Source organism: Gavialis gangeticus, unplaced genomic scaffold (genome assembly GCF_001723915.1).
Source record: "Gavialis gangeticus isolate Ggan-Ray unplaced genomic scaffold, GavGan_comp1, whole genome shotgun sequence".
Taxonomy (NCBI): domain Eukaryota; kingdom Metazoa; phylum Chordata; order Crocodylia; family Gavialidae; genus Gavialis; species Gavialis gangeticus.
The window spans coordinates 113,909,526-113,922,585 of NW_017729022.1; the positions used below are offsets into that span (position 1 = coordinate 113,909,526).

A 13,060-nucleotide genomic window follows, 5' to 3' on the forward strand; every position below is an offset into this window, starting at 1 on the left:
CACCAACACCCACACCCACACCCACACACACACACACACACACACACACACACACACACACACACACACGTCACCTGATGTAACTTAGTTCACCCACATGCAGACCTTACACTTAGATCAACCTAAGTACAGTTAGGTAGATCTAAGTGCTGATCTGTACATATGTACAGGAAAATTAGATTAGGCAAAAATGGCCAGCCTGATCTACCTTTAGTTCCTCTAGGAGGAGATCATATTAACCTGGGCCCAATCTAAACCTACTATGTGTAACAGTGCAGTGCTGGACCCACCAGGCCTCCACCCCTGTGGATTTGCCAGCTACACCGAACACACTAATTTCTATTGTAGATCTGTTAGCACCTCCCCCTCCACCACTCTGACTTACTTAGATCGCATTTCTGGGGTGGCTCCCGGCATTGCAAACATGTACACATGGGGGACCCAATCTACAATTACACAGCTTAAAGTGAGCCGTGTGTGTGTGTGTGTGTGTGTGTTTGCAGCACAGCCCCAGAATGGGAAAGCCCAGCTACTTGTCTAAGCCTCCGGGCTGTCCTTTTTCTACCCCTATCCCTGACCATGAAAGGGCTGCTGTTTTACTACTTTAGTGTTTTTTCCATTAGCGAAATAGATTGACACAGTGAAATAGATCTCCCAGTGTCAAAAAAACCCTGCCATGCTGCAAATTAGTGAACAGATGCACATGCACTGCATGAGGTTTGTGGTGCCTCAAACCAGTTTGAGGCACCACAAATCGCACGTGAACTCTTGTGGGTACACTTGTGGGTACACTTGTGGATGGTTTTGCCTTCCTTTCTAGCAGGATGCATGGTCCTATTAGATCTTTTGAGCTTATTTTAATAAACTACTTCTTTTCCTTCTTAGTTGCAAGACATTGCAATTGTCTTTGTCTCCCTGCTTTACCAGTAGCAAGTTAGGGTATTTTTGATGTTTCAGGCATTGTGCTTGGTAATATGCAAGAGTGTTGGTCACAAAAGTTTTTAAGAGGAGGTTAGACTAGTGGTTTTCAACCTTTTTAGAATCAGGGAATTAAATTGAAGAAAGTATAAGAATATAAAATGCCCAAGATTCTAATAGTCAATAATTATGAAAAGTGACAGATTAGGTGGTTATTGTAACAACAAAGAGGCTCAGTTGTACGTTAACTTTGGCATTGGATGAAGGAATCCTTAGATAAGGCATCTGGAGCTCCTGGTAATAAAAGTAAATTACTTCAGACCTTTGTTGGAAAAGACAGCAAATAAATAAAATAATCATTCTCAAAATATAGTTCTTCTGAGGTCTTGCAAGAAACAGGGTCCAAGAAAATAGTATAGCTTATCCAGGTTCCAAAATGGATAAGGGTTAACTTTAACATTTTCTATTGATATTTTGAAATTCATTAAGAGCTGGCTGAAAACTTTCAAATCCCAGAATTGCAGTTAATTTTCAAATTGGGGAGGGTTTTATAATAAAAATTTTAATTTTGTTAAAATTTTAGTTTCAACTGGGGTGTGTAACTCTCTTTCTAGGAACAAAGCTAGTGGTTCCTAGCTTGCCCCTACACCCAGGGGCAGTCAATCACCGTATTTGGGGTCAGGAAGAGGAAGGAATTTTACTCCATGATCAGATTGGTATGGACTGTGGGGGGTTTTGCCTTTCTGTGTAGTAAAGGATGTGGCCTTCTACCCAAGACCTCTTGAGTGTATATTGCAGCTGTACTTCTGTATGACTTTAAGACTCTAATGCAATTTTCCTATCTGTCTCCCATTTTTCCTGCGCTGACTGAAAAAAAATGGTATGTCAAAATTTGCAACCTCAGAGAGGCAGGGGAAAGGCAGATTGGATAAGAATTGTATTACATTTTTTTCTTGTCTCTTATAATATACAGTATGGTCAGTTTTGTAATACGTATTTCTGTTTGTGTTTTGCAACAGGAAGACAAGGAGAAGTTAACATGGAGGGACCGCGTGTCTGGCTACTTAATGAACTTTGCATCCATTTTATTTATGGTAATTTATTTGTATTTTCTTTTACATTTATCTGTCCTGGAGAGAGGTGATTAGCTCTGTTAGGCTTCATTCAAGCAAAAGATAGGGCAGGGTGGCACCTGAAAGACTAGCTGGTTCAGAAAGGCACGAGCTTTTCTAGCCAATAGTCTACTTCTTCAGATACTTTGCTGTAATGGTCTGTAACAGCATCCTCCTTAAAGCTGTATTAATAGTCTCAAAGGTGCAAATGACATCTTCTGTTTTGTCCTAGGGAACATGCCTCTGCACAACAAAATATATCCCTGTTAAACTAAGGCATGGTAAAAAGTACTAGGAAAGCTTTGGCAATAATCCTGCCAATACTTTGTCAATGACAGCACAATTCCACTACCAACTTAAACCACTGAATAATAAAAAGACTCTGTCAGATCCATAGCTGACATTAGTCAGTAATAGAACTATGCTAGGCTTATACCACCTAACTGTCCCCAGTTCCTTTACTCAAGGAATTTTACTGTTTTAGAATATGAATGAGACTGTATTTCTTATTTACTAGGAATGTACAAATCCTACAAGTATTCACTCAAAATTGAATTTGCTTTTGCAACATTCATGCCAATTTTATGGTCACTTGTCTCATTTGTGTTTATATTTTATATGTTAAATTTTAAATAAGTCTCACTTTCTACTGAGCATCAGCAAACATTTGAATTTCATAAAGAATTCCTGACTGATTTCAGTGGGGCCTTCTGCTTAAAAACCAATACTACAGTATGTCTGGTTCTGCACAAAGCAGTATAGTCTCTTGTGTTTTAATATGCTAAACCCTTGATTTGTGAGTGTGTATCAGGCTTTCTATATGTGCATATTAGCAAAAGTTGAATGTTGATGCTTCTTAAAATTTGGGCTTTATCAAGCCACTAAGAGAAATGTCAGCTAAAAGATGACAAAACTGAGTGAAAACTCCCAGAAAAAAATAAAATTATTCTCAATCCTAACAAACATTACTATGACTGATGTTATAATATTTCCAAGGCTCCTGATGCATGTTACATATATTTTGCAATTAACTGGTTAATCACACAAGACAAGTAACATGTGCAAAGTAATTATCACATCATAATAAGGACTATCCTGCTATAAAAAAGCCAACCAGCTACAAAGTTAGTGCTTGAAAATGTGTAAAACTTGGTAGCTGATTTCTATCCAGCTTTAAGCTGAATGTGTGGCAGAGCCCAAAGCGTGTCCAATTATAGAGCCTCAATATAGCAGAGAATCTCTGTTCTTAGGTACAGTGCTTAAGATGCATCTAACTTTAACTGTATGTTCAAATCCCATGCTTAAGCATGTGTTTACATGCTTTCCTAAATCAAGGCCTCAATATTGTGTCTCACAAGTGACATCCTAAAATTGATTTGAAGCTGAAATACAGCACTCTAGACATTCAGTTTTATTGCAAACCCATGTGACCCATGAAGTTGGTTTTCATCCTCTGGGAATGTGACTCAGGGCCTTGTTACATGTTGCATTTTGAACTGCTCAAATATTGATCAGTGTTAGTGCTAGCTTGAGTTTAGAGCAGTTGCGTCTTAAGACTAAAATCCTTCTCTCACCATCCCCCATGTGCACAGCTGTGACTTGCCCCTAGAAAGCTAGTGAGAAGGGGCCTGACTTGGAGCTACAGCTCTGAGTTGCCATGACAGCCCTCTATCCCTGCTCTAGGTTGGGGTGTGTGAGAGATAGGTTGGGGAGGGGGGAGGCAGGTACATGAAGCTCAGAGGGAGAGAGTTAATGGGATGGGGGTATGTAATGAAATGGGAAGTGGAAAGGAAATGAGGGTGTGGGAAGGGTAGGAAATGAAGTAAGTCAGTCACTGAAGGATAAAATAAGAAGTAAAAAAAAAAGCAGAAGTAAATTAAAGAAGTTCTTATGTTTTAATAAATTGGAATTTGGGATTGGGGTGTGGGTTCTGGTCATGTTTCCTGGGGTGGCTGGGGGGTGGGAGCAGTGCAAGATGGTGCTTTTGGGGGAGCTACTGCCCCTACCCTGGGAAGAAAGCACCAGCTTATGGGACCTGATCTGGCCCCCTTCCTTGCTCCCTCCTGTACTTCCTTAGATCCTACTCCTGGACCTGTCCATACCCTGTGACCTGGGTAGCTGGCATGTGCTTTGCAGGCTGTTTGCATGGGGTTGCATTCCTAGGTATGGAAAAATCACACCCCAGGAGGTGGGAAGAGGAATTGGCTTGGTGCCAGAACCACCCCCTGGGCAGTAGAGCTCAGGAGATGGAAAGTTTGTTCACATAGAACAGGAGGGTGGGAGAAGGGACACTGAATCCTGGCATGCTGGAGGACTGCAACTGGGATGGCTCATCTATGGGGAGTGACCACACATCAATGGAACGCAAGCTGGGTAACATGGATCAGAGGCAAACTTACCCTGGACTGTAGGGTTATCGTATTTCCAGGTCCAAAAAAGAGGACACCTGTCACTGGAGGCAGAGGATGGGGGTAGAGGGAATATGATGAGGGGGGGAGGGGGCAGTGACAGGCCAGCGCCCTGACCCTGCCTATTCTGTTGTTCCTCACTGACAAGCCACAGACCCCTGCCCGCCCTGCTGCTGCCCTTCACTCTGGATCCACTGTCCCCAGCCCTACCAGTTTACCAGTGCCCCTCACTCCCAAACAGCAGTACCCGGCATTCCCCTGGGCCTGCCAGTGCCTTACTCCAGATCTGCAGGCCCCTGCCAGCTCTGCCAGTGCCCCTCACTCCAGATCCCTGTTCCTCAACCTTGCCAGTGCCCCTCACTCCTGACCCACAGCCCCTGCATCCCAGCCTTGCCAATGCCCCTCATTCCTGACGTGGAGCCCCCTGCCCATGCCCCTCCTTCCCTACCTGCAGCCCCTGCCCCCCTGACAGCCCTGTTGGTACCCCTCACTCCAGATCTGCAGCCCTTTGTGCCCAGCCTTGCTGGTGCCCCTCACTTCAGACCCACAGCCTCCTGTCCCCCAGCCTTGCCAGTGCCCCTTACTCCCAACCCGCGGCCCGTGGCCCCCCCTACCCTGCCAGTGCCCCTCACTCCCGACCCACAGCTCCTGCCCTCCAGGCCTGCTGGTGCCCCTCACTCCTGACCTGCAGGCCCCTGCCAGTGCCCCTCATTCCTGACCCACAGCCTCTGCCCCACAGTGCTGCCAATGCCCTGCACTCTGGACCTGCAGCCTCTGTCCCCCAACCCTGCTGGTGCCCCTCACTTCCAATCTGCACATCCCTCCCCTCCCCAGCCCTGCAGCCCAAGCAGCTTCCTCACTGTGCATGTTCCAACTCTCTTAAATATACACATACTCTCTCTCTCTTTCTACCTGGCTTGCCAAAGCCCACATGGGGAGCACATGAGCCCCGACAACAAATCACCTTGCCCGCTGCTCCCATCCTCAAGTCGCCAGCCCGGGAAAGCAGAAAACCTAGACATTTGCTCTTAGTTTAAAAACTGGCCTGGGTGCAGCACAGGGGTCCAAAAAAGAGGACATGTCTTGGAAAACCTGGATATATAGTAACCCTACCCTGGAGTGGCATAACTAAGCCAACCTAAAGTGCTTAAAACTAGTTTCAGATGTTAATGTGTGGGCAATCCAGAGGTTAAGAGCTCCAGGAGCTGCTTAAAATTAATGTGTAATAAGGCCCCCAGAGTCATTCTATAATATTGTAATTATTACTTTTAAGCAATTAATAGTTACAGGAGATAAAGTTGCAAACCTTGCATGAAATTCAAGCCTATTTCTGCAGTAAGAGCCAGATCCCATCTCCTGCGTGCAAATGACAATCTTTTCTTTACTGAATGCAGTCATTTTTCTATTGAAGTGATTAAAAACAATGGAAACCAAAGGGTAAATTCTGCTGTCAGTTTCTGGAGTGGGTTGCACCAGTGCAGCTGATTTTGCCTGGTCAATTTCCTTGTCTGTATCAAGATAGGCAAACTTTTTTTAAAAGTATGATCACTATTAAGGTACAGTAGGCAAAAATTAGGTACACACACACCCTGCACTCTCTTGTTGCTACAGAAGTGGTTGTTGAATTGCTTACACCACCTTTTCCAGGCCCACACAGTCTGGCAGGCTCAAACCCACAGGAATGTTCCTTAAAAATGTCTACACTTTATAGAATGATGGTATCATGCACTTTCCCCACTTCCCTACTCTTACATGGCATGCTTTTCCCTGATATTTCTAAAAGCTGCTGAGAATTTTCTCTTGGTAGGAACTTGCTCTTTATTTATTTTATTTTCAGTATTGCTTAAAGCATAATTTGTATGTTGTATGAACCCCTTTCCAGCAGAAATTTTTAAGCCCTTGATCTCACAATTTTTAAGCCCTTGATCTTTCTCTCACTTTACGTAGTCAAGTATATTGTTTGTTTAAATATAAATTTTTAAAAAGAATATCTTCTTGCCAATTTGAGCTACATACCAGTCTCACTGTTCTGCATTCAGCTTTTTGGCTGCAATCCAATGAGGTTTTGTATCCAGATGAGATGCAACCTTTGGCTATTAAAAACTTCCTCGGAAGCGCTGTTCTAGAAAGTAGATGTCATAGCAAAGTTTTCTGAAAGTTGAAAATCTTAACAGTTGCCTCAAGGAAGATAGTTCCAGGCATTGGCATCAATCACAGCCCTCTTCTGTACTCTTTAGATTTATCTCTGGGCACAGATCCATGGCAATATTTACTTCAGACTTTCCCCAACTGTACTGCAGGTAAAAGTTCAGCAGGCACATTTCATGCAGCATTACATTAGTGTAAGTCACTGTATTCTGGGTTATGTTGCCCCTCTGTGAATAAAAAATAACCATAAGCCAGTGCAAGTTACACCAGTGTACCAATGATGTTCTGATCCCTTAGTGCAGCGGTTGGCAATGTTTGCTGATGACAGGTCAGAAGAGTCTGACTTGGATCCAAGGTGGGCAAGTGCTAGGACCCAGCTCCTGCTGCTGCTTCTCTCTACTTTTTCCATGTCACCCAGGTGTGATACAGCATGATAAAGCTCCCTGCTGCCCAGGCTCCCAGTCATGCCATGGTACGATGCAGTGCAGCACAGCATAAGCAAAGCTGCTTGCTATCAAATGCTGCCAAAGTCCTCACTCCACAAGACAGAGCCAGTAGCTTCACAGGTCAGTTGTAGCCCACTGCTTTAGTTTCACTTCAAAGTGACTTATACTCCATGCAAATAGTTTCCCTTGACATCCACCTGCAATGATGTGCCCATTACAGGTGGCTAGCTTGGGAAAATCAGCACTGCTTATCATGAAATAAATCCACTATGGAGTAAAATTGGTCATAAATTATTGTGTCATGCATCCAGATCCATCACTTCTATTTTCATGATTAGTAACGCTTCCTGCTTTCCCACGGTATATTGGATACAGACAAATAGAGTGGTGCAGAAGAAAATCAACTAGGTTCACAGTATAGGCTCTCAGCCTGCATCTCCATTAAGGCCGAGTTATCACACCCTTACTTGTATTGCACTGATGATGAAAATAAACAAGAAAAAAAAAATCAGCCGGCATGTGTTGCATGGAAGTAGTGGCTGGGTGATATTTTCAGTAGAATTATATATATAACCCAAGATGTTTGTTTAGCTCAAGATGAAATGGTTTGTCATGGCCTCAGTCAGTATTTTCTATATATATGCTTTTCTCTTCTTTTGTTTTATATATTGGTCAGCATATGACCAACCCTCCTCCCCCCCAAAAAAACAACCCACCCTCTCCCAACCTCCCATCCCAAAACACCCAACAGAACAAAACAAAAAATGAAACAAAACAAAAAAAATGTTGACTTGACAAGTCAAGTGTTCTCTTTTGGAAATGCCAAAATGAAATGTTCTGAGATTGTGAAAATGAAAGATTGCATTACAATGTCAGAATAAAATAGTTTACCCTGCTTTATTTATTTTTTGGCTTAAACTCTATTATGAATGTGATCCAGTTTCATAAATGTTTTCAGTCCCTCCAGATCTCTATTTTTCAGCAAATTTACTGTGAACTAGGGCCGTATGAAGCATCATCGTTTCATTTCGACTTCTATTTCAACAGTGAAGTGTTTCATTTTGAGTTTTGTTTCATTTCGAAAGCACCGTTCCATTTTGTTTCATCAAAACTGTTTCCCTGTTTTGACGCTTTGCCCATAGGCTCTAATGGGGACACATAAAACTGCCTATAACTTTGTCATCTTTTGCCTGATTCAGATGAAACTTACAGAAGTGTTAGCCCTTTCTGAGGCCACAAAGTTTGCCAAGTTTCAAGGAGATAGGTGAAGGGGTTTCTGGGAAACTGCACCTCAAAGTCTTGAAAGCAAAACTCGTATGTGTTAAGCCACAGTGGGGTGAAAACTGCAGGCATGCTAGCCCCTGCTGAGGCCACAAAGCATGCCAGCTTTCAAGGAGATAGGTGCAGGGGTTTCTGGGAAACTGTACCTCAGGCTGCTGACAAGCAAAACTCGTGACACGTGTGACTATGTGTTTGTTAAGGTGTGCCCTCATTGGAGCGGGGGCCTCTACACAACACAGTCACTGGCCATCTACACAGTCAGTGTCAGAGCAGTTCTTCCCACTCCCTCTCCTTACTTCCTGTTTCCCTGTAGGCAAGCTCAGCTTCAGCTTCAGCTTCGAAACTCAAAAAGTTTTGAAACTTTTGAAACATTTTGACTGCTCTCATTTTGTTTTGAGACTTTTTGAAGCCCTTCATTTCATTTTGATTTCACTATTTCAAGCTTGAAATGAGTCAAAACAGCATCTAAATGAAACAGCCGGCGAAATTTCGCACAGCCCTACTGTGAACTGAAAAAAACCCATTAAGTTTTAATGTCAACTTATGTGTTTAGCTCCTGCTTCTTGAAAACAGTGCCTTTTTCTTGAGAGTAGCATTGGGTTTAGGGTAGGGGAGACTCTCTATTGTCTCTGAACCTCTCTCTTGTAGATTTTGTCTGGCCTATATTAATTATGAAGAGATTAGACTAAAAATAGTCCACAGGCTGAAGTGCTAAACTTAGGTTGGCCTGTGATGTGTGCCTGCGCCCCACGGCTAGCCAAATAATTATAACAATCTAATCTTTTGCATTGATATAGCCTCTTTCATCCAGGAATCTCAAAATGCTTTACCAACTATAATGAACATACATTGGAATTCTTGCTAAAGGCAAAAACAAAACAGAAACATGAACCCTCTCTCCACTTCCTACATATGGCTCCTCCTCTAGCCAAACTAGTGCTTCTGTATAAAAATGAAATATATGTTTTAAAATTACTTATTGTTTCATTTGTGCTTTTTGAAGCTGGAATTACACAGCTCTATGAAATACAAATTCATCTTGTGAGAACTTGATTTCCTGGTATTGTCTGACTTTTTTCATTTCAAGTACTGAGGTCAACAAAATACTATGATTTTTATGGAAAAACAAGGTAACATGAACTCAAAGCAATCCTTCCATAGTCTCCAGAGAATCCAGTATATTAAGATAATGGAGGAAAACATTTCCTTTTTGTCTGTGGCAAAACTTGGAAGAACACCAAAAACTGAAAATGCCTCAGTCGCAATTCTACTGTGTGTAGTGGAAGGTTGGATGATTACACCTTGCAGAGCCATGTTTAGTGCCCTTACTGGCAGGCACAGCAATACAGTTGTACAACGCGCGGTAGGATGGGAGCCCTCATTTTATTTCCATGTATGAGTCCTAAATGAGCAGAATTTCAAATAGGATAGGTTGAGGTTTAATCACAAAAGGGTGGGGCAGTTATAGGATCATGGTGGGTCAGAGCCAGTGTCCACTCCATTCATCATCCTGTCTCTAATCATGACCAGCACCACATGTTTCAGAGCAAGTTATAAGAACTGCATGCTAGGTGGATATACAACAGTTTTGCACTATAGGTCTCATTCTGCTATCTAGTCAGAAATGGACTAAGGCAAAGTTTAATATCCTTTCCAAATTTTCTCTTGTCACTGTTATGGTAACCCTGTATATATTTTTTTATATCTACTTCAATATTGAATCTCTGGTATAATTTGTTAAATTGTTGGCCACTATAACTTCCTCATACACTGCACAAAAAAGTGTTTCCTTTTCTGACATGAATTTCCCATCTTTTAATTTTACTGTACGTTTCCCTGATTTTGCGTTACTTTAATTTCTGCTCCCTCAACAGCAATTTGAAGAACAAATCTGAGCTATGAGCATTTAAATGGCAATGTTGTGTGGAATAAAATATTTATGCTAACCTCCGTGCATTTCTTTGCAGATTGCACTGACGTTTTCAATAGTCTTTGGTGTAATTGTGTACCGAATTACCACTGCAGCAGCTTTGTCATTCAGCACAAATGAGAAAACCAGGTCAAACGTTCGAGTGACTGTGACTGCAACTGCTGTCATCATTAACCTGGTTGTGATCCTTATACTTGATGAGATTTACGGAGCTGTTGCCAAATGGCTGACAGAAATTGGTAAAGTTGTCTCATCCCTCATTAAAATGTTGTATATATTGCTAATAGAGAGTATGCAGGAAAGTTCTAATAGGATTATTTCCCATAGAAGAGTATCACTAAAGAGCATATCTGCAGGCTAAATGGGTAACATTTTCCAAATTGTTTCAGTAACTTAGGCGCCTAAGTCATATTTGCAAAAATGAGGGCAGGCAGGGATGGATTTAGTTTGGTTCTTCAGGCATCTAAATGGGACTTAGGCAGAATTTAGTCAGCCATTTATACACATACATTTTCTTTTTGGATCTGCCAGAGCTCCGCACGTGAGCTGATGCACATTGTACTGCGGTGTGTGTAGTTGTGTAAGTGGTGAAATGCATATCAGTGTACAGAAAATGGCAGTAGTGTACTTCCAAGCTAAAACACCTTTGAGGTGTTTTAGTTCAAAAGCAGACCGCCACCATTTTCTGCATGCTGACACACATTTTGCCTCTTATATAACTGCATGCACCGCAGCACCAGCTACTTTGAAAAGTGCCTGGCGCTGCAGTGCATACATATGTAAAAATGCCCAAGGAGTGATTCAAATTGGGTTTGTGCCAGTTTCCATAAAATTCTTAGGCATCCAAATTCATTAGGCCCATTGATTTTGGACTGTAAAGTTCCTTTGGCCACTATACTAGGCATTGTGAACATGGTCAGAATGGATTCAAGGCAATACATCTGGGCATAAGATAGCACCTGACTACCAACTGGACTCTGTTGTGACTCGGCTTGTTGCTGGGATTTACTTAGCTTTCACATAAGACTTTAGAGAGGCCACCGCTGGTAAGCAGAGTTTGAAAACATATATGCTACAATGACAGACTAGAATTTAGCTCCAAATAGGGTCTGTGCCCACTTTTTTGCCCAAAGCCTATTGAATACAACACTTGTAGAGAAGGTGGTTGACCTAGGTTTTAGCTTCTCTTCACCCTGAGAGGATTTGGATCCATGTCTCCCAGTGTGCAAGAAGCTAGGCTGTCTGCTCCATTGGTTATTCCTCATTTTCCTCCTCCTCATGTCATACTTAAAACCAATCTTGATAGATTTATTCAGGCGATACTTCTACTGATGTCCCTGCAAGAAACTAGGGATTGGGCCCTTTTTAAATAATCTCCAGTTCCATACATTGGGTGTGTCTATATTTTCATTAATGCACTGTAGTTACTGCTGAATCTCTGAATCAAACAGGCCCCATCCCCTGCCCACTCTCTGAGCCCTGTCAATGGCTGCCCTGCCCCACCCCAGTGTCCCAGCTCTTCGAAAAGAAAAAAAAAAGCCCTGCACTTAATGGCTTCTGCCAGGTTGGGGGGGAGGGCGATCCCCACTCCCCCATACTCCATGGGGAGCTCTGGCATGACACCCCAGAAGCCTTTTTGTTTGTTTGTTTAAAGAGCTGGGATGCTGGGGCTGGGCAGCCATTGATGGGTGTAGGAGATTGGGCAAGTGTCGGGGGGTGCTCAGAAGGGGTGGGGGAGCAGGCAGGGGATGGGGCCTGGTGGAGGTCCCACCATGGTCCACTTCGCCCCCTCCCTGCTACTTATCAGCACAGACTCTGGGTCCAGCTCCCTGCAGTGGTGATCAGGGACTGCCCGAGTTTCCAAATCTCTCTGAAGCTCTCCAAATTTTTTCTGAATCGATTTGGAGAGCTTTGAATCAATTCAGACCTTTTATTGGTCTTCCAATTTGATTTGGATTTGGCCACCAAATTGGGCCAAATCTCCCTTGAATTGAATCAGCACCCAAAGCTTTGCACAGCCCTAGTAACTTGCACTACTGTGCAGTAGTGCTGGCACATGGCTTTTTAATGATGCTTCCTGCACAGTAGCCTAATACTACTGTGCAGTAGCATATTAGCATAGTCTTTGCCTGGCACACTACTGGCAACTGTTATTAGGCTACTGCATGGTCCATGTCTTGTGTAGACATGCCCATTGTGTCACAGTTCAGTTAGTCAGCTATCTCTAGTGCTAGCCTGTAGGCCTGTGCAAAGCAGCAAGTATTCAATTTGGATTCAGCCCATTTGAAGGATAGTGATTCAATTTGGAGATTAGAATCACTGTTCCAGTTTGATTCAGCTGAATCAGATCCAAAAGATTTGGGTCTGCTTCAGAGATCTGGCCATAGACTAAACAGCCAGCTAACACAGCTGCCTCCAGCTGTTAAGTCTGTTGGGGTTGGGGCAGGGGGGAGGGAAAAGGCATGTGGGAGGGAGGCATTGGGGCTGGGCCTAGGGCTGGGACAAGCTGCCCAGCTCCAATCCCTGGGCAGTGTGCAATGCAGGTGTGGCTCACTCCAGGCAGAAGGGTGCAAGCAGCAGTAGGGCATAGCCAGCGGTGCCGCGCCTGCATCCCGCTTTGCTGCTGCTGGCCCCTTATACCCAGAGTGAGCCACATCTGTGTCCCACCTCCCCCCCATGCCCCCGCTGGGCAAGTGGCAGAAGGGCAGAGCCCCCGCTCCCAGTGCTGCTGTGCCCGCATCCTGTGCCCCCCACCCCGGCTAGGCAGTTTATCCCAGCCCAACCTCAGTCTCTCCCTCCCCCACGCCCCTTCCCCAT

General features: G+C 43.6%; 1 protein-coding gene across 1 annotated transcript in view; it reads left to right on the forward strand.

The window, feature by feature from the left end:
• Positions 1-13,060, forward strand: part of ANO2 (anoctamin 2) — a 403,174-nt gene that overhangs the window by 298,742 nt on the left and 91,372 nt on the right. Inside the window, exons 18-19 of the mRNA XM_019515999.1 lie at positions 1,938-2,012; positions 10,281-10,482. Coding sequence (XP_019371544.1) covers positions 1,938-2,012; positions 10,281-10,482 — 277 coding nt within the window. The remainder of the gene's footprint in view (positions 1-1,937; positions 2,013-10,280; positions 10,483-13,060) is intronic.